At 43.2% G+C, this 22,530-nt stretch overlaps 1 protein-coding gene across 2 annotated transcripts in view; it reads right to left on the reverse strand.

The window, feature by feature from the left end:
* The window catches only part of FBH1 (F-box DNA helicase 1), a 45,917-nt gene that overhangs the window by 18,387 nt on the left and 5,000 nt on the right, over positions 1–22,530 (reverse strand). Inside the window, exons 2-13 of one of the 2 annotated variants that reach the window (XM_014845134.3) lie at positions 16,915–17,070; positions 14,085–14,686; positions 11,028–11,158; positions 10,787–10,922; positions 9,026–9,216; positions 6,632–6,724; positions 6,186–6,280; positions 3,995–4,163; positions 3,063–3,285; positions 2,337–2,424; positions 2,167–2,253; positions 1,328–1,464 (exon numbers count right to left, since the gene is read on the reverse strand). In XM_014845134.3, coding sequence (XP_014700620.1) covers positions 1,328–1,464; positions 2,167–2,253; positions 2,337–2,424; positions 3,063–3,285; positions 3,995–4,163; positions 6,186–6,280; positions 6,632–6,724; positions 9,026–9,216; positions 10,787–10,922; positions 11,028–11,158; positions 14,085–14,686; positions 16,915–17,070 — 2,108 coding nt within the window. The remainder of the gene's footprint in view (positions 1–1,327; positions 1,465–2,166; positions 2,254–2,336; positions 2,425–3,062; positions 3,286–3,994; positions 4,164–6,185; positions 6,281–6,631; positions 6,725–9,025; positions 9,217–10,786; positions 10,923–11,027; positions 11,159–14,084; positions 14,687–16,914; positions 17,071–22,530) is intronic. The other variant, XM_014845135.3, reaches the window with a different exon arrangement.

The raw sequence follows: 22,530 nt of genomic DNA on the forward strand, positions 1-22,530 counted from the left end.
GATAAACCCATTACATAACATGGAGAATGCAGGTTTTTAAACCATCATTTTCCAAAACACAAAACATTTAGCAAGAAGAGGGGCACTGTTTTACAAATCTCTTTAATGCCTGGCTTAACAGAAGGCAGCTGAATTCTCATAGTTCTGTCTGCATTTAATCTGTTGTGATATATCGTCTTGGTTGAAGTACAGGAAGAAAATTCAGCCTTACAGGGATATATATTGAGAAGGGGAGGAATGTTTAATACAGCCTTTTGGGACAATCAAAGACACCAAGAGTTGTCATGCCCACAGGGGCAGATACAAGTTTTCCAAAATTCTTTTTTTCTTTCTTTCTTTTTTTGAGGAAGATTAGCTCCGAGCTAACAGCCACTGCCAATCCTGCTCTTTTTGCTGAGGAAGACTGGCCCTGAGCTAACATCCATGCCCATCTTCCTCTACTTTATATGTGGGATGCCTACCACAGCATGGCTTGCCAAACGGTGAGTAGGTCCATACCCGGGATTTGAACTGGTGAACCCCAGGCCACCAAAGCAGAGCGTGTGAACTTAACTGCTGTGCCACCAGGCCAGCCCCAAGTTTTCCAAAATGTTGATTTCACTTCAAAGCAAGAATTTTATCTTTGGCAACAAACATTTGTCAGTTGTTTTCCTTGAAGTCATAGCTCATCTCATTCATTTTTGAGAAAATGCCAAATACTCGTGTCTGAACGACCAGAGTCAGTCTGTCAGCCGTTCTTTCACATACCAACAATGCCACAAGAAAAAGCAGCCAGTGAGCTCACAGCTCAACCAAAAAAGTGCTCTTTTTGAGACAACCCACATGCCAGTGTGCAGAACCACTTTAGTCGTACTTCCCAACTCCTCACACGGAATATCAAAGACATGCTGAAGGGTCAGTGGTTAATGAAATTACTCACTTTTGCTGTATCATCAAGGACATTCTTATGTGGACTGCTTTTTTCCTTTTTTTTAACTCCGAGTGTGTTGCAGTCAAGAATACAATGATGGATAGTATCGTGTGGTGCCGAAGCCTTGACTCATGGAAGGCACCGGTGGTTTTACCCACCACCGGCTTTGCACCATCAGTGCAAATGTCAACACAGTGAAAAAGGCAAATAACTATTATGAGAACAGTTGTGACTCTGCGGATCCCCTGAGAATGACGGAGAACCCACTGCTTAGAAGCAGGGGTTTGCTATAGACTGTGAGCTGGACACAGATGCTGCAGAGGGCCTGGCACGTGGCAGACCCTGAGAAACCAGGGTGGGGGGCCATCACGCTTGCTCATGCGCTTCTGGGGACTCGGAAGCAAAGAGAGCTCTTACCTGTGTGAGATAGAAGACGTGCGTGTGAGGGACGGTGAAGAGAGCATTGACTGCACCGCGGAAGGTATAGATCTGTTGGTGTGGGTCCCCTACAAAGATTTTCCCACATGGCTGCGACAGAACGATATTCATGATAGCTGCAACCAGTAAGAGGGAAAGTAAGAGATCGGAGGGAACGCCGGCCCACACAGCAAAAAGAAACCATATTTAAGGCAACAAAGGATGAAAACGCTTTCATGAAACTAAGCCAGGGCAGGCTGGACAACAAGAGTTGTCTTTTCCTGGAAGATAGGCACACTCAGTCCAAAAAACGATTTTATACTGGACACAAGAAACAGTTTGTAATCCTAGGAATGCAGATTATCTCAGTCCCGGATAAATTATTGAGTATAGGAAACCACATAGGCAAATGTAAAATAAGGCAAATTATCTTCTCCAATGTTATAACTTAAGGCCCAAAAATGACCTACACAGTCACACTATTTTCTAGCAGCCCCTTGAAAAAGTTACAACACAAATTGTTCACTCTAAGTTGACTCCCTTTTCCCACTCACCATGAGTCTAGGTCCCTGTCATCTGATGACCCATGCTTGGTCAACATTTTAAGAATAACTTAAGCAAAACATTTAGAGGCAAATAAATCTGCTTTGGGTCGGGGAGAAGGACAAGTGTTGACATCCAAAGGCAGGTCATAAAGGATTTCTGAATGACTAAACATCATTTGCTCCTCCTCTTTACAACAAATAAGAATAATCAACTTATTCACATATATGTCCTCTTACATAATCATGATGCTGTTTCTATGTATCTGACTACTGATGTCCTGAATAGTTTATCACCTGGGGTACAGTCCTGGGCCTCATCCACAAAGATGGCGTCAAAAGAGGCAAGCAAAGGCTTGCTCAGCTGCCAGAGTTTCAAATAGCCTGAAAGAAGGGAGGAGCAAGAGTCAGAACTCGTAATTAAAGCAGCCAGAGTGAACAGACAGAAGGACTTGGGAACTTCGTACCATCGTGAGTCATTTGGTAAGCCTCTTCTTTGCATTCCCCCAGCTTCCGCATGTTGTCCCAAAGTCGGCTTGCTTCAAGGACACCATTCTAGAAAGCAAGTGATATGGTAACTCCCAGTTTAAGACCCTGGAAAAGCCAGCACCCTGAAGTCACACTTTCATCCCACGTACAGAGGTCAGAGCAAAGGCACCATGACAGCACCGTGAGCCGGCACACCCCTAACCTCCCTCTGCCTCCACGACAGCCTTTAACAATGTCAAGTGCCGAGATGAGTAAGAAGCTGGGGCCGTCCCAAGCCCGGGGACAGAACGTCACCCAGAGAGCACATCATCTGATGAACCAGAAAAGGCTGGATTATTTCTCTAGATTTATGACTGACAGCTAATTCATAACAAGAATGGCAAATGATTGAGAAGACTTGATAACAATCAGAAGAGATTTCCAATCCTTAGATCCTAGGTCCAGCACACCCAAGGACAAGATCTTATAAACCTTGGGTAGGTGCCTCATCTGTTAAACGGGAAGACCAGTGTGAGGACTAAGTGAGATGTTCATGAGTGTTCTTCACAGAAGACACTGCACCATTCAGTCATCACGGCGGGCCCTTCCACCTTTACTGCCTGCAGGAAGTTCTGAAGAAGTGAAAGACACATGTAACACTGTACCATGTCAACCCTGCTCATTCACTCCCAGATCCCCAACACTAAAGACGCCTGGATACTCACCAGCTTCTCACTCTGTTCAACCATGACCCTCTGTCCTTGGCTGTTCTTACACCAAATAGGCACGTGATCAATAGTCAGCTCCTCATCAGCCGAGGCGAAGAAGTTCTCCAAGGTCTTACATACTAGCTTGGCCCTGATGAATCCTCCCTTCCCTTCCGCAAGGACAGAATTGACCATGAAGGGCGTTAACTTGAAGAGATTCAATTTCTTCTTTAATTGGTACCTGTAATGCATATCCCAAATGAACAGTAGTCGGCTTTACTAGGAATTTGGTGTTTAGTGTTTCCCCTACTCCCAACCCCCTTCTCTCCAATGACACAAGGTCACCCTAAGCGTCACATACAGGTGAGGGGAAAAAAAAAGCCAGAGAAGTTGAGCAAGGTCCACGTATGATTTGAAATGGCTTCATCAGGCTTTCAGGAAGTCACATATAATAACCCAGAAGATGAACTAGCTCAGGGCAGATACAACTGTTCCAAGGTATAGACCAGCCTGCAAGAGGCCCCCAGGAGGGCCACTCGGAGTTCCTTGAAGGCTTCATGCCATGTTCAGGGGCCCCAGGAGACCTGGGCCCACTGTACCCCCACCCAGTCTTCTCCCCGTCCTGCCCTCCCTTCCAAGGAAAGCCTAAAACCGATCAATCAGATTGGTGATATCCTGAACTTCAGACAAGTCGTTTTGACTTTCTGTGCCTCAATTCCAGAGAAATGAGAACACCCCCCTCAGCAAGATACTGCTGTTTGGAAACAATATATGTTTATGGGGTAAAAGTACAAATCACTAAATCTATCTTTATCCTTCCTGCCTGTAAATGGAGATAAAAGCATGAAGTTTTCTCAGTGTTATTACAGCATAAGTTCATATGTGATCGTGATGATCACAACGTGGAAAACCGTAATTAGACATGATGATGGTGGCAACGCGATGCTCACTTCCGCCCAACGTGTCCGTAGGCCATGGAGTGGAAGGTCTTGCAGGTGACGTTGCTGGGGAAGACCAGCTCGGCCTGCTTCGCGATGCTCTTGTTGAATGTCACATACAGGAACCTGCTCTCAGACCACTTCTCGGCATACTTGACCAGGGTGGAGGTCTTCCCGGTGCCTGGGGAAGCCAAGAGGAAAGGAAGTGACCCTCTGATCAGGAGAAACTGTCCCGAAGGATGCCCTAATCAGGTCTTACCCACGCTTATCTCGCCTCTTGCTGGCTCCCAGTGACAAGATTTTCAATACTGATTAAAACTAAAAAATGGTGTAGCGAAAAGAGCAGCCAATTTTAAACTAGATTAACCTGGGTTGGGATTGCAGCTCTGGCAGGTTCTACCCAAGGAGTGAAAGGTGAGCCACTTGACCTCACTGTTTGCTCCTCAGTCATGTGTGGGTAACATTGACCTTATAGGGTCTGGCAGGATAAAGATAAGCAAGATATCCAGCAGAGGAACTCCATAAATGGTAGCTATTCCTCACCTAGGAGTCATTAATGCTTCCATGGCAAGAGCATCAAAATGAGATTCAAGGATTCTCCTGACCCATTCTGAACTCTCTTGTCTGCCCAACCTCACCACCATTCATTTGATTATGCACTCTTTTTTTTTTTTTGGTGAGGAAAATTGGTCCTGAGAAAACATCCATTGCCAATCTTCCTATTTTTGCTTGAGGAAGTTTGTCCCTGAGCTAACATCTGTGCCAGTCTTCCTCTACTTTGTACGTGAGACGCCACCACAGCACAGCCTGATGAGCGATGTGTAGGTCCATGTGTGGGATCTGAACCCATGAACCCTGGGACACCAAAGCAGAGCATGTGAACTCAACCACTACACCACCAGGCTGGCCCAGATTATGTATTTATCCAACTTTCATTCATTTAATAAGTATTTCTTGAGCACCAAGGATGTGTTCAGCTGTATGCTAAGTCCTAAGAGTGTATTAAAAACACACAGCAAGCTTTCTACATTCCAGTCTAGTTGGGAATAAAATATCAACACAGTGGAAACAATTAGAACAAAATGAGACTATAATGATAACACAGTAGAGTGAAAAAGAATATGGATTTGGAAACAAAAAATCTCACCTGTAAAAGAAGAAAAACAGTACCTCTTTCCCCAACTAACAGAGCTGTTTAGAGGATTAATGACAGAGTGTGGAAGGACTTATAAAATGTGTGTGTGGCTATTCCTACTATATAATCAGGTACTGAACAGTCAATACAGATGATTAGTTACAGAAAGAGTTCAGAGATGACATAGGCCTCAAATGGCTAAAGAAGGCTCCATCAAAAAGAAACAGAAATGAGGGGAGTCAACCTAGCATGGCAAAGAAAGAGAGGGAGGGGGAAAGACAGAAGGAGACCGGGAGGGGAAAAAGCATGTTTCTGGAGAGAAACAGATCCAGCTCTGAATCCAACCTCCACCACTTAATTACTTATTTACCCTGGGGCAAGTCATTTTAATTTCTATGAGCTTCGAATTTTTATCTATAAACTAAAGATAACTTACCAACCTCACAGAATGTTGTTAGGATTAACACAGCGCTGGGCACATGGCAGGCATTTAATAAACGGTTATTGTTTTGTAGTAGGATATCGGGCAGAAAAGAAGTGGGAAGGAATTCCAGATAGAGAAAATCATAGGAGCAAAGGTTCAGACAAAAGAATTCCCAAGGGCTTTAGGAGACTGTAAGTGTGATAGCCGACTGAGGCAGAATCATAGACAACACATTTAGCAATGTAGGTTAGAGCCAAATGGTGGGAGGGCCTTCTAGACCTCACCCTACAGAAACCAGGGAGCGACTGAAACCCTCCGAGTGGGAGATTAACGCCACTGCTGCTCCATAAGCAATCAGTGACTGAGTGTATACACTGAGAAATGAAAGGCTGGATGAATCCCAGTGGTATCTACCCTACACACTAATTCCTATAAACTACTTGTCTCACTGGAACTCCAGTGTGGATGCTCCCTGAAGTGGCAAAAAAAGCAAGTATTCCTTGGCAACTGCTTTTTCGATCTTTCAATGGCAGTAATTTGATAATAAATCAAGGTGAAGATACTCTGGCAGGTGGTAGAGAAGGGGGATGCAGTGATAACAGGCAGGAACCCGACTCTATTCCAGGAATGGAGAGCTCCCTTACCTGCAAATGCCATGATTTTTACCACCTGGAGAGGTTCCATCTTATGGCTCAGGATCAGCTGTTGTTCGTGCGTAAGTCGGATGGTTGTTTTCTTGCTATAATCAATACAGAAGAGAAATGAGAAAAACAGAAAGGAATTGAAAAGAACAGGTAAGGGACTATCAAAAACCAAACAGGCAGACTGGATGAACAAAATTTAACGCCCCCCCAAGAAAGGCCTCCCCTTAGGGTGATAGAAATGTTCTAAAACTAGATTATGACGTTGGTTGCACATTCAGTAAATTTACTAAAAATCACTGAAATGTATAATTAAAATGAGCAAATTTTATGTAATGTAACTTCTACCTCAATAAAATTGTTAAAACGAAAGACTTCTCCTTAAGCACGAGAACGAGTCAAAACTGACAACAGAAAACATACACGCAAACATTGATCCATATACATACCCTGGCCAAACTGATGGTTCCTCTTTAACTTCTGTGGCCTGAGTAGAGGAATTCTCCTGAAGATACAGGCAATAGAAAACGTTGTAGTGAATCCTAAGAGGGAAAAGGCAGACGTAGAGATTTTCAAATTAAGTCACAATCTGTATCTTACTTTTCCTCAGATGTATTCAGACCTCTTTCCATTTCTATAAAGAAAATGCCTACCATCACTTTATGAAAAAAAGGAAAAGATTTAAATACCCCTAGCTGACCCATGCCCTCTTGGAGAGCAGTTCTGGGAAAGACACCTGGCTCCAGTGTGCAAGGGCAGAAGGAGGGAGCAGGACATGCTCTTTGGGGAATGAGGCACTAGCCGTGACATTAAGGGACAAATAATCACAAAAGCAGTAAGGACCAGTTGAAAACAAACTTTGTAAACTCTGCTCCTAGCGGTGAGATTGTTCAACATCAACTTAACGTCGTCGTCTTATCTTTCTGAGCCTCTGTTGCTCTGCTCCCTGCTTCTTGTGAGGTGATACTACTCTAGAAGCTTGAAGAACATCCTACCTTTTAAGGTCCCAAAGGAAGGGTGCTACGTGCATAGCAAGATACGATTACCAAGGACTAGAAAACAAAACAGCCTCCACGGCACCAAGAAGGGCTGAAGGTGACTCAGAGCGCTTAACAGAGGCACTGGACACAGTCGAACACATCCCGCCACAAGCCACTCCAAACCTCTCCATGTACACACTGAACCCACACGCATCTCCCACGTCACCGATCGCCCACAGTTCAGTGCACTGCTCCCATCCCCAGAGTGAGAAGAGGTAATCTCCCAGCATCAATCTTTTTGATGCAATAAACACCTTTCATAGTACATTTCAATCTCTGGTCATATTATCTCCCAGATTAAGCAGGAAGAAATATATAAACATAAAACTCAATATATCGTACTTCCCATTCCTCATCTATGTCCGTGTAAACATGCAGATAATGTGTATGTGCACTTAAGGATGTTATTCATCATTTGTCTGTTTGTCTTGTCCAAATTATGTCATAAAGCTCCTTGCCCCATGCCTCAGTGCCATCAAGCGGGAAACAACATAAACTATATATACTGAATGCAAACATAACCCAGAAACAGAGCAAACGCTCTCACAGTTTTAGAGAATGAATGTTCCATCCTTCAACCTCACCCAGGATGACTGGGCCGCAGCTCACCTGGTGCCACCAGCCACATTTCTCCTAGAGCTCACTAACTCCAGAAAAGGAAATCCTCTCTGGAACTTCTGCTTCTCCAGCATCCGCTGCATTATCGTGCTGCCTGTCTCCAGGTCAGGGATCGGGCACCTTCCAAAGCTGCCCTTCACACCTTGGAGTTCACTCTAACTTCTTACAGGGCCTACAACATCTTCCCTCATCTGGTTGCTGTTGACCTCTTAAAATCGCGTACTAGTCTCCCTCTTATTCACCACATTCTTGCCATACCAGACTTCTTCTGTTCCTTGTATATAATAAATTCATTCCTGTCTTTGCTCCCTTAAATTACCTATTCCTTCTGCTAAAATGCTCTCCTCCCGAATCTTAAAACGGCCAGCCTGTCCTTGACACTTAGGTTTCAGTTCAAGTGTTACTTCCTCAGAGCAGCTTTCTCTTGCCCGATCTAGAATAGTGTTCCCCACCTCCCTCGCCCATCCCCCCGTTCTTTTTCTTTGCACCACTTATCATTCACTCACATGTTCTTGTTTGACACATTTACTCAGGCGGTATCTGCCTCCCCTCACTAGAACATACAGTCCACAACAGCAAGAATCTTGTCTCCCTCTTTCACACGGGCATTCCTAGTGCCTGGAAAAGTATCTGACGTGGAGTAGGGCTTCAAAAATTTGCTGCATGTACGGATCTCTCTCAAAAGTCACCAGCAGATATCTGCTGATGAGCGAAACCATTAAGGTCCCTCTGAATTAGCAACCCACAGCCATGGCCTTTCTCACACTAAGGTGACAGGGCAAATAAGACTTAACCACAATCTGCACATCCTATCCCCAAAAAATGAGAAATGGAGGAACCAAATCCTAATGTTTTCCTAGGAAAATGTATGCACATATGAATAGAGACTTCTTTTTGTGAGGGGACTTCAAAACTGCCTCAGGGATGTTTACAGTTGGAGAGCACTTCATATTTAAACGGCAGAGCACTCTTTCCTGCATCTTTCCTGCATCGCTACACTTAAGCCTCACACTACCTTCACTTTACAGATAAAGAAGCAGTGGGAGTGTTATGTGCTCTCCCCACCCCCACGTGAAAGCTGGTGAGCGGCAGCGGCAGAGACGGGACGGTAGGCAGGGCTGGGACTGTCGTGAGTCTAGAGCTTTCACTCTCTCCGTGTCTCTGCTCTTCCTCCCACCACTTTACCGATTGCTGATGTTAATTCCCTTCTCCCTCATGGCGTAGAGAAGCACGGCGATGCAGTATAAGGTCTCAGTGATGTCTGGCATGGTCACGGTGGAGCTGGGTCTCCTGAGGCAGAAGAGCAGCTGCTGGATGTCATTCACACTGCTGGAGAGGAGGACAATGGCTGCGACCAGAGCCCACACGTTGACCCCCTGTGGAGGGGGGTGGACCAGGGAGGGGAGAAAAGACCCAAAACATAATTAATAAAGATCACCTCAGACAACCAGTGAAGAAAGCCATGTCTGGGGTCCTGGTGTCATCTACAGATTGTCTGAACTGGGTGTAAACTTCCCACCTGACATCTGGGAAATAACGGGAACCATTTTTTTTTGCCTTGGAGTCCTTTCTGAGCACTTTTGGATTTGGGCTCTTAGTTTTCCTTAATTAAATAACGTTTATAAAGTCTCTAACATAGGACCTTGCATGGAGATGATACTCTCACCTCTCCACCCCACCCCTCTCCAGGTCAACGTGAGCTCTCAGGGCCACAGATACTCAACAGAGTCGAAACAAGCTCCCTCTCAGATGGGTGCCTACCTGGGAGGCACAACAGGGGGGAGACACAAAAGAAGACAGCAGTCTTCGGAGGGGGAAATCAAGACTGACAATTCCTGGCATTAAGATGTTAATTTACTATTTATGTCATTATTATTTAATAATCATTAAATATTAAGTTAAATAAATAGTAAATTATTGAAAAATTATTATTACGGACACAGTATGCTCCATTTAGTAATGTCTAAGAAAATGTTCACTAACATACAAACAGTCAATAATGGACATATATCGTTATCATTCTTAACTTTACGACAAGTCTTCCTGTTAAAAAATGCATTCCAAGAAAGGAAAAGTTCCAGGCACCTCTCACTACAGCCATCCTGTGAAAGAAAACTCACTCCACCATCATCGACAATCGCTTCACTACAGACAGAAAGAGAAATGCACATGGCTGGATTCCAACCCTCCACTGGCTGCAGAGTATAGGCTGAGGTTGCGGGCAGCTTCCAAGACAAAATGTGAGAAACCGTGATCTAAACGAGGAGCCACAAGACTGAGTCAGGAAACTGAGGACTACTTCTGGCTTCTCATCAACTCATTACGTATCTGGAGCAAGACCCTTAATTTCTCTCGTCCTTTCAGTTAACCCAAGCTGCCAACAGTGGAACGTGCTGCCTTATAAAGAGATCATTATTAGTTAAAGTGTTCAGGGGCCGCCTGGTGGCGCAGTGGTTAAGTGCGCACAGTCCGCTTTGGCGGCCCAGGGTTTGCCGACTGGGATCCCGGGTGCGGACATGGCACCGCTCCGCAAGCCGTGCTGTGGTAGGCGTCCCACATATAAAGTGGAGGAAGATGGGCACAGATGTTAGCTCAGGGCCAGTCTTCCTCAGCAAAGAGAGGAAGATTGGCAGCAGATGTTAGCTCAGGGCTAATCTTCCTCAAAAAAATAAAAGTGTTCAGAGATTAGACAACCATCCTCTGTCAAGAATTCCTCAACAGAAAGGGAAATTGGACTAAATGCTTTTTTAAAATTCCTTCCAAATTTAAGAATCTGTAACAATGTGGTCTTTTATTTCTCTAGTGGGACCAATGACAAGATTAACGCCTCAAAGATTTTGAAAATAAATCTAAGATAACCTTCAGCCAAACATAATCACCAATACGCTATCTCCCCGTGAGAAAAGGGGTTGCCCGGCCCAACAATTCCGCAGCCTGTTCACGTACCGCGGCAGCAACATAGAGATCAGGGAGGTGTTGACGCACGCACGCCTCCGCCTCAGGAAGGAGGAGATGATCCCTCAGACTCCACAATGCCCTTCCAGGATCCACGCTTGGGGAGCATTTAGTGGTGGCTGTGTAGCTGTAAAACATCCACGGCAGAGTCCACGGGAAAAATGAGCATAAGAGATAATATACGTGAAAGGTCTTCAGAAACTGTGTTCCTCCCAGGAGAAAAGCAACTCACCGGATGAGGTTCAGCACACACAGCTCGGACTCCTTCTCTATGCCGTAGTTCAACAGGATGCCGTCCACCTTGCTGACGGCTTGCTCTTCATTCATCAAGTATCGATGATACAGCTTTTTCCAAGGAATGAACTATATAGTTTAAAAAACCCAAAACAACATGGAGATAATGGCAATCAGAGAGCAGATTAGGCCGCAAACATACAGGTAACCTTCTACCAACTGAAAAGCAATTATAGCTCGCAATTCAAAAGCTGGGAAAATAGGGTAGAAACATTACACAGATTTTGGCTGGAAACTAGAACCGTGTCTTGGTTTGGTTTCAGCGCTAACTTGTTATAGAATTTGGGAAAGATAGTGCTTCAATTTCCATATCTGAAATATCAGGACACTAATGGCTCCGAGTTTCAATGAAGATTAAACAGTATGAGAGCTGTGGCTATACTAATATCAGACAAAATAGACTTAAAGTCAAAGACTATTGTAAGAGACAAAGAAGGAGATCAGACAACAATGAAAGGGCTAATTCACCAAGAAGATCTAATAATTATAAATGTAACGTACCAAACATCAGAGCTCCTAAATCTAGGAAGCAAACACTGACAACTGAGGGGAGAAATAGCAACATAATAGTAATAGGAGACTTCAATCCGCCACTTTCCAGAGTGGAGAGAACAGCCAGACAGAAGATCAATAAGGAGACAGAGCACTTGAACAGCACTAGACCGACTGACCTAAAGACATATACAGAGAACACTCCACCCAACAGCAGAACACACAGTCTCCTCAAGTGCACATGGAACACTCCCCAGGACAGATCACATGCTAAAACACAAAACAAGTCTTACCAAATGTGAAAAGACTGAAAATCTAGAAAGTATCTTTTTCAATCACTATGGAATGAAACTAGAACTCAGTAGGAGAAAGAAAACTGGAAAACCTACAAACATGTGAAATTAAATAACACATTGTTAAAAGCACTAACGGTTCAAAAAAGAAATCATAAAGAAATTAAAGAATATCTCGAGACAAATTAAAACAAAACCACAGCATCCCTAAACATACGGGATGCAGTGAAAGCAGTGCTGAGAGAGAAGTTAATAGCTGTAAACACTCACGTCAAAAAAGAAGGAAGATCACAGATCAACAACTTAACCTGACAGCTAAAGAAACTAGGAGAACAAACTAAACCCAAAGCTAGCAGAAGGAAATAATGAAGACTAGAGCAGAGATAAACGAAAGAGAGAATAGAAAAATAGAAAAAAAACAAAGAAACTAAGAATTGTTTTTTAGAAACTCAACAAAATTGACAACTCTTGGGTTGATTAAGAAAAAAAGAGAAGATTCAATAATTGAAATCAAAGATGAAAGAAGGAACATTACAACTAATGTCACAAAAGTAAAAAGGATTACAAGAGAACACTATGAACAATTGTACATCAACAAATTGGATAACCTACAAGAATGGATAAATTCCTAGAAACACACAACCTCCCAAGACTGAATCATGAAGAAATAGACAATCCGAACAGACCAATAACCAGCAGGGAGATTGAATCAGTGATCAAAAACCTCCCAACAAAGGAAAGCCCAGGACCAGATGTCTCCACTAGAGAATTCTGCTGAATATTTATAGAAGAATTAACATCAATCCTTCTCAAACTCTGAAAAAACTGAGGAGGAGGGAGCACTTCTAAACTTATTCTATGAGGCCAGCATAACCTTACACCAAGGCCAGACAAAGACATGATAAGAAATGAAAAGAAAATGAGAGCTATAATAGGTTACTGAAAATAAATACATTGTGTCATTGATGGTGATGATACATTATTCTAACATTTCAAGAGATAAGTATAAGCTGGAATATGTTCCCAAAAACCTTCTCAAGCAGAATGGAGAAAACCCTCACTTAACCCCATCTATGACTATTCAGTTCACATCAGAGAGGTCTCAACTTTTGGGGTAGAAATACAGAAAACAGTTCACATTTAAAAGCAGAAAGACATTTCTCAGAAAGCAGAAGACAAGACCCTAAGCAAAGAATGGAGCACGAGTGACATGAAATTTCCTCCAAAACCTTTTGTGCTTAGAAGAAAAACGTACTAAGTCTTGATATATCCATCTTACACTCCATCCCTGAATTTTTAAACTTCAATATAGTTGAAGGGAGAGTTCACCCCGTCTCTCTGATTTATTCCCAATGGCTAGCCTAAGTGATGTATAAAGTAACCAAAACATTCCCCCAGCCTTCAGGTTTACCTGAGAACCTGAACCTGGGGTGGGAAAAAGTATAATTTAACAGGAAAGGAAGAGCATGGTGCTGGAGCAAGGACATGATTAACTGTAGCACTGAGAAATCCTTTCTGAGAGCATGGGCTGCCCACCGTATCCAGCTCTAAAGGTTCTCCAGGGTGACTCAACGCGACACTCATTTATGAATCACCTACTATATGTAAAATATCATGAGGCACAATGGAGAATGCAAAAACAAACAGGATCAGCCTTCTACCGACGAGCTAATAATTTAAAGACGGGAGGAAGGCTCTCTAAACTATAGTGTTCCTAACAGACAATTTATACCTGCAAGGGGATGAAATGGGAAGGAGCAGAGCGAAGCCTTGAAGAAGAGGTAAGACGTCAACAGAGACATGAGGGGCCCTTTACATGGGGCTGGGGGGTGGGGATTAGACCAACATATGGAAAGGAATACGCGATCTAAGGTTGGGATGCAGCAAACCATTTGCTGTGGATAGAATACAGGCACGTGCTGAGGAGAAGCGAGCGATGAGGCTGGAGTAATAAGCTGGGACAAGCACGGAAGGCCTTAAATGCCTCCAGTGAATCTGGATGTTATTCTGGGGGCAAATGGAAGCTACATGCAGACAATGGCAATCAGAGAGCAGATTAGGCCACAAACATATAGGTAACCTTCTATCAACTGAAAAGCAATTATAGCTCACAATTCTGAAGAAACATGATCATCAGAAGTATGCATTAAGTGAAGCTAATCTGTGTATTTTAAGAGGAAACATCATGGAGCTGCAAGCGTTTCACATACCAGTGGATCACTGATGATCTCCCTCCAAAGATGGCACACCAAGCTCAGATTCCAATAGAGATCTTCCACGGGGAGGAAAGCAAAGATGTGCCTCAGGACCTCACTGGGCAGGCTACAAATGTGGCTCTGGGGTTCCTGGCAGGGCAAGGTCCCAAGAAGCCCATAGTAAGAGTCGGGAATGGGATCAGGACCAATGTCCTCCACTTCTTGGCTGGATTCTCCAGATTCTGCAGAGAGCCATGATAGAGAGTCCTCTGCTTCTTGCCTGGCTTCCGTGGGCTTTGTGCATGACAGAGACAAACGATGCCGTGGGGTTTTCTTAGAAACCCCATCCCACTGACTAGTCCCTGTAGCCTGATTCCTTTCGTCCTCAAAGGACCGAGACCGCTTCCTGGCAGGCAGAGCAGACCCTGATGAGCCCAGTCTTGCTTCTCCATCTCCTTCCTGAGGCAGAGCACAATTGCTCTCTGCAGCAAAGATCATTTCACCCTCTGAGTCCTTAGAGCTGTCCCGGCCCACAGAATTGCTTTTGGCCATGTCATTGGTGCACCGCTGCCGGCCAGCAAGGAAGAATTCAGTGATGCGTCTTTGACATCCTTGACCTGTAGAGAGAACCCAAACACAATGAACTAGAAATGAGTAAATGACTGGTTGAGCCATATGAGATCAATTAATTTTCAATTATGTATATTAATAGAGGAAAGAGACAGGATCTATTTAGTGGTCAATTGATTATATAAATACATTAATCCAAAACATACTTATTTGGCTCTATCATATAGTCAGACACACATTTGAAAAGAGAAAGAGATCAGTCTTCAGATGGTGTGAGGACCACATCATACCTTGCAATATACACAAACTGAACACCTGAATGGACAGACAAAACGTAAACGCTCACGTTCACAGATACACTTAGAAAATGTCACCTCTTCTGGCTTGCTCTTACAATGAAAAATCTGAGTTTGCTTCAGCAGAAAGAAAAATGCTTTAGGTTATCAGGAGTCAGTAAAACCCACTCTTCTCATCTGACAAAGTTAAAATTCTTTTAATTTACTTATATCTCCTCCTGTGAAGCTGACACATTAATTTATTTTAAAATGAAAAGGAGGTGGTCAGTGTTCTCTTCATATTATTATAGAGGTACATAATCTAGTCTATACATTTATTCCATAGGCATTTACTAAGCACCTATGATTCTGAGACAAATACAAAGTGAAGAATGGTATAGTCACGTGTTGCTTAACGATGGGGACACTTTCTGAGAAATGTGTCATTAGGGGATCTCGTTGTTGTGTGAACATGACAAGATGTACTTACACGAACCTGGATGGTATACCCTACTACACATGTAGGCTCTATGGTACTAATCTTATGGGACCACCATGGTATAAGTGGTCCATCTTGACTGAAACATCTTCATGTGGCGCATAACAGTGCGTGCTTCCTGCCCTCACACATTTTTCAGGCATTTAGGGGAGTCCAAAGGGTGATTTCTCACATCACCGCTGCATTTTTAAACGCCTACAACTTACTGAAAAATGCCAATGGAGGATTAAAACACCTTATCAATATATAACAAAATACATGGTTCCTTCCTGAAATGGCTGTAGCCAGAATTCTCACTTTGGAAAATAAGAAAGTGGAATGAATCCAGGTTTGGCTTTTAAGAGAAGTTACAGAATTTCATGCTTTTTCTATGGTAGGAAAAAATTATAACTGCTTCTGGGGCAATTTGATAGAAACCCAGAGTTTTGAGGTCAACAGGCCTGGGTTAAATTCTGCAATTTTCTAATTGTGGAATTCGATCACACCAGCATTTATGAAGCACACACGACCTGCTCTGGGCCAGGACTCCACGCTGAAACACACACACACTGGCAAAGTCTTCGTTGGCAAAGACAACACAGAAGAGAAGCTGACTTACACACATGACACAAACAAGATACCAAACAATGTATACCCACTAAGTTGAAAACTGCCTCATTCAATTGGTTACAGTACTTCCAGAAAGCGATAAACACATATTATAATACTTTAAAACAACTAGGTAAGATTTGAGTTGGATTCTGTCAGAATTATATATTCAGAAATTAGATATATCACAGGGAAATAAGGCAATCTGGATTATACCAACAGATACTAACAAAAGTAGGAATTCGTTTGGCACAGAGACGGGTAGTAAGAACACCAAACTGCCAGAAGGAGAAGTGGTGTGTAACAAATAAATACCAGGTGGTGGCAAGTTTGAGCTCGAGTCCGTAATAGTACCGGGGAACCACTTCACTGTGGGCTCCTGAGCATAGAGGCGATGTGATAGAAAATGTACTCAAGGATATTAACTTGATGACTACGTTCCAGTTGACTGGAAGAAATAAAATCCGAAGGCAAGGAGAAGGGTTATCGCAGCAGCCCAGGTACGAGGTGACCAAGGCAGAGTCCATCACAGAAGCACTGGGCAGGGGACATTTTGGAGAAAAATAATGATACAGTGACCTAGTGACGGATGGGACAAGGAGGACCACTGAACAGACAAGAAATCACAATGGTCTGGACTGGAACAGTGGTGATATTGGTATGTGTCTTCCACCACGTTACAATTAAGCAAGCTAATGGAATTCACGCAGCCACATTCTCCTGGGGCTTTTATCAACCACTGTAAATAAGGATGGAATTTTCACGGTCAACTCACAAATAATGAAAAGAAGCATCACACTATTGCAACAGGACTACAAAATCATAGCAGCAATGTTTACAAATCCTGGGAGATATTCAGAGGCCACATACACTACAGATTCTGAAATGCAAGGTACTTTTTGGGAAGACATACCCCTAGTCCCTCTTTTTGTTCTGGGTCTAGGATAGAGACCGTGGTTCGGATCTCTGTTTGTCCATCTTTGACCGAAGGGCTGGGCCACAGCCAAGTGACTCCGAGCCAAATGTTGGCAGTCGATGGCTAGAAGATGCTTCCGCTTAAACCGTCTCACTGTTTTGTAGCAAGAGGCAGAAGAAACGGGACACTCGTTAGTTATCATAAATTCTACAAGCTAGCCAGCAAATTCTACTTAATTTTCAGGAATATAGTGCCCGTGGGCCATCCCAACCAGCCCTTCCCCTTTTCCCTATATTCCCATCAACTTTTAGCCATTTCATAGTTTCTTACCATTTCTTCCTTATAATTTAAGACAGAATCTTAAAAATAAGATCCCAAAATGACTTTTCTACTTCTTATACTTTCTAGACATCCTGATCATGAAATGCTCATTCAAAAAGAAGTTGCCATTAATGGATAAACTGAGATCTGGCATCTTTTCCTTGACGGTAGGCAGGCCATTTATGTTCCCATAATTACCATAAATATTTAAGAGTTGTGATAGCTTTTCAAAAATACACTCATTCATGCCCTGTATCTCCCAGCTTCTCCAGGTCTCAGAAGCAGAACGCAGTGACTAATACAACAGCCGCTGCAAATTCCTTGAGAGGACCACACCGCACGCCTCTCTTAGCCCCCAGAGCATCTCAATACTGGGCACTGATATAAGACGATGGGAGCAAGGCCCCCAAGGAACAGAGAATCGAATTCACTTTTAAGCATCTTCAGAGGAGGAAATTACATCTTCTCCCTTAGCAATGCATTATAGCAGCAATTGCACCCAGAATTCTGCCTCAAGAGTATTGAAAGATTTCATATTATATTAGTCATTTTCTGTTAGGTAATTCCTTTTCATGTTTAACCTAGACTCTTCAAGTTTCTCTATCTGTTACTGTATGCAAGATCAAGCTACCTCCTTATGGCATTAAATAGAATAGTTATACTACTGTAAAACAGAAGGGTTACACTTAAAAAATAAAAAAAGGGAGAGAGAGAGAACAAGAACAGATATAACAGAATTAAAGTTACCCTTTACAGGAAATGGTCAAGACAGAATAAAATCAGTTCCTGCCAGTACCACATTCCACAGGTCTGAAAAATACTCGAGTAAAGCATAGTATCAAATGCTGGAACCTCACTCAACATTTCCTTTAAGCCTGAAAATGTCTAAAACCAAGGCACTAATGAGTATAACTGGCACAGTTTTGTTTTGAAGAAATCATTACTTTTTATTTATTTTTGCTGAGGAAGATTTGCCCTGAGCTGACATCTGTGCCAGTCTTCCTCTACTTTGTATGTGGGTCGCTGCCACAGCATGGCTGCTGACAAGCGGGGTAGGTCTGTGCCTGGGAACCAAACCCAGGCTGCCGAAGTGGAGTGCACCGAACTTAACCACTAGGCCATGGGGCTGGCCCCTAACTGATACGGTTTATATTTTAACCATTAACTCCCCTCAGCCCTTAGCTTCTTCAGAAGTTACCTTTCCAAATTTCAGTTTATTCTTTCAAGGTTTAACAGAGTTAAAAAAAAAAAAAAAAAAACTTCATGGATATTTTAAGACTTTAAAAGAACTATTTCTATACATAAAAATAGCTCTACAAGCCCCTCTAAAAGGATGCTAGAGACCCTACAACCACCCGAATTTAGGTTTAAATGCAGTGACATAACTATTAAGCCATGTAGTATTTACAAATAAGCTTAGCTGGATAAAAGCAGTATTGTATAGGGAGGGGACAGTGGACTCGAAGGGAAAAAACCGGGTGTGAGCCCTCAGCCGACCACACAGGAGCTGTGGGACCCCAGGTCACTCAGCTTCTCTAAGACTCAGAGATGTTATAATGATTAAATGAGAAAATACAAAAATATTTGTTAAACTATAAAACTCTACACACACCCATCTGCTTATTCTATTTAACAAAGCTTAGATATTACTGATTTGTATAAAACATTGAAATAACTTGCAAATTACAAAGATGCAAATTATAGTGGCAAGACGTGAGGTGCATCAGCAGTCCAATTGCAGCCAATTCTGTATTATTGGAAATACACAAGAAATAACAAGTAATATGTCTTATTTATTATGAACAGAAAATATCCCCTCCACTGTAATGATTTCATAAATTTGAATTTTTGTTGTTGTTGAACATATTCCCCTACAATGAAAACCAATAGTCTTGTCTTTTCTTCTTCTTCTTTTTTTTTTTTTTTTGTCAAGGAAGACTGGCTCTGAGCAAACAACTGTACTCATCTTCCTCTACTTTATATGTGGGACACCTGTCACAGCATGGCTTGACAAGTGGTGTGTAGGTCTGCACCCAAGATCCAAACTGGCGAAACCCCGGGCCGCCAAAGTGGAACGTGTGAACTTAACAGCTGCGCCACCAGGCTGGCCCCAAAACCAATAGTCTTATTCACACCTACAGAGGCAAAAAATGAATGTGCAGTTTTTCTATATTAAAAAAAAAATACGAAATTTTTCTATATTGAAAAAAAAAAGCTTGAAGTCTGATTATTCTCTTTTTAAAAATAAGACGAAGTTTTACCTGTTCTGCTCAAAACCCCTCATATTACAAAGTCAACGACCTATTTACTATTTTGTCTGAACAGGAATCTCTGGTCAGACTGGCAAAAGAGATAAAGTAAATCTACAACGGGCCTTCCAGAACATTGACGAACCCTGGTCCCTAATCCAGGTGCTTCAAACACACTTGGCTCAACCACAGGAGCTGCCACAGAATTCCAACCAATAAACACGCTGACCCTACAGATGCCAGACATGTGACGGATCTCTGCTTTTCTCTCTCTTCTAATCTCCCCAGTTGTTTCAGAGCTGGCAAACACATTGTCTAGAACTGGAACTGGAGGTAGCTGAGAAAAGTTAAGACAGAAGGTGACGGTCTATCACCAACCTGACCTGGAGAGGCAGTTTCCATAGATAAAATCAGATAGGAATAAGATCAACAATATTACACCGCTCAGATTCACATGATCCAGGAGCCCGGTGCCAGCACAGGCCTGTAGCTTACTGCCATTATCAGGTAATGTTAAGAATTCTGAAAGTCAGTAGAGACATATAACCAATTAGAACGCTGGGGTCAACCAAGAGATTAGATGCCCACCCCAATCTGCAATATACCCCTAAAGTCAGGTTTTGGAAAGTTACACAAGACGTAGGCTGGCAGCAGATTTGTATAAAGGAGGTACTCATACATATACAAGGCACCTTAGAACTTTTTCTGTAAAAAGTACCTAAGAATGGCTTTATCCCAGCCTTCCCCAGCCAACTAACTATAATAGCGATGTCATAATAAAACTGGAGAGTCCCTGATGACCATCAACCAGGTAGGAGGGTCTTAACCACACGCCTAAGAGTCAAAGACAGAGTGCTCCAAGAAGGTAAGGAATTACTCTACCTGTTCCACTGCTGTGCCCTCTGCACCAGGCACGGTGCCAGGCACACAGATACCAAAAGAACAAAGGAGGATGAGAAGAGAGAAAGGTAAGAGTGGTAAGGTTGGGAGGAACAGGAACCTAAGCCCTAATTCATAAGATTTTGCTGCAAAACTGCTTTCATGTGGAACCTGGCAAGGGCAGACCACAGAGGGGGACCTCCCGGAAGGTACCACAACAGACAGACAAGAGAACATCAAAAATACCCAAAAGGAACTGTTTTGGAACAACAGGTAAGACGGACGGGGGTAGACTTTTATTTGCGTGTTTATTCTGTAAAATACGTCTGGATCTTAAAGCCTTGTTGAGAAGATTAAACGTTTGCAGAAATCTAACATAGGCACGGGAGCAAAAGAAAGAGGTCATGGGAGTGAGTGGAACAGTGTTCTGCTTCCAGAGAGTTCTGGTGTTTTCCGGCGTATTCTGTCATGAAGCCACCATGGAAGGAGTGAAGGTTAACAGCCCGGGGGAGGGGTGCCTGGACTAAGCCAACTGGCTCCTGGGTACTAATACGCCTACCCATATGGTCCATCGGAATTGGTGCCACCTGAGTCATGACTGCTCACCTGGCAGGCAGCGCTAACACTCTTATTGTATTTACATGTCAAAAATTACTTTTCTGATTTCAGCTAGAGGTCAGAAAAACTAGAGTGTATTTTACCTGCCTCTCAGGTCTCTCAGAGATGAGGTTCTGTGATTCGCTGAACTGGAAGCCAGGAGCCGGCACCTCCCTCTGGAGTTAAACAAGCCCATTTAACTACAAGGATGTGTGGCGTATTCAGATTTGGAGTCACAAGACCTCCTCCACTCGGTAGGTGAGTCCCTTATTAAAAATGGGGATTATAATAACCTGCCACACTGAATTCACAGAATGGCATGAGGTTCAAATGAGACAATAGACAAAAGTGACACCCCTGTTGAGGCTGACAAAACCTATCAGCTGAAATGTGAGAATTACACGTCGACCACAGCATTCTGAGTGTCTCCTAAAAGGTGCATAAGTTCTATTTTAATAGCATTACTGTTCTTGCGGAATTACAAAAAATTACTACAGTAAAATTCTAACCACCCTTCTATTATACATGCTTTTTAACCAGCAGTTCAAATATAACTTCGTCAAAATAAAGATGCTCAAATGTTCCTTCTTCCTTCCCTGAGTCACCCAAACCTCAAAGTATCCCCCCCTCAAACAGCAAGTGCACCACACGCCTCTTTAAAGGGCAGTCATCGTCAGCAGCTGCTCCCGATTCTTTAAGGAGCAAAGTTAGAGAATGCTCCCTGAATTCTTTAAGGAGCAAAGTTAGAGAGTGCTCCCTGAGGAACGTGCAGTGAAGGGATGGGGAGAGATCAGAATCACTCGTGGGCCTTCCAGATTATATAAGGCCCCAAGGATGCCCAACTGAATCTCCCGTATACCAAGGTGAATATCTGTACCCCTCTTGCAGACTACCAGTGACTAACAGAAATGCAACATATCCCTCAGGTGTGAGGACAGGAAAAAAACTGAGAATGTATCAAAGCCATTTTGTCAAATAATTTTGCCCATTCCTACGCTGATTTTCTGTGATGGCTTTACACACCATGACAACTCTCCAATCCCCCACTCCCGTGGGTCCCCCTTCCTAGAGACCCCAACTCAGCAGACCACTGGCACCTCAGCTTCCCGGTCTTTGCTGTCTGACTTCAAAGTGGTGCTGACCAGGCCTTTGGCCCTTGTCAATCACAGGATCTCTCCACCTTGATGGCCTGCCACCCTAGCCCCACTTCCCGCCGCCCTCACTCCCCATCACGCCCGCAGACAGACTAGACTCTTACCATCTCTCTTGAACTACAGTTCTTACTAAACTTCCACAAGACTACAGCCCCTAACGGGCACGGAACATGTCTCGTAATCTTATTCCTCCAAGCATTTAGCACAACACTTTGCAAATAACAGCTACTCAAACACCCACTGAATAAGAAGTACGTGACTATGATTCCTCGATTCTGCTTTAACTGCCTGGCTTTATTTTTCAATCTTCTTTATTGCAAAAAAATTTACAAAACAAGTCACAGAAAGTGAAACGGAGTGCTTTGGGTTTTGTGGCAAAGACTGTTAGTCCTCTTCTTCGACACACAGCTAGT

Source organism: Equus asinus, chromosome 29, assembly GCF_041296235.1.
Source record: "Equus asinus isolate D_3611 breed Donkey chromosome 29, EquAss-T2T_v2, whole genome shotgun sequence".
Lineage (NCBI taxonomy): Eukaryota > Metazoa > Chordata > Mammalia > Perissodactyla > Equidae > Equus > Equus asinus.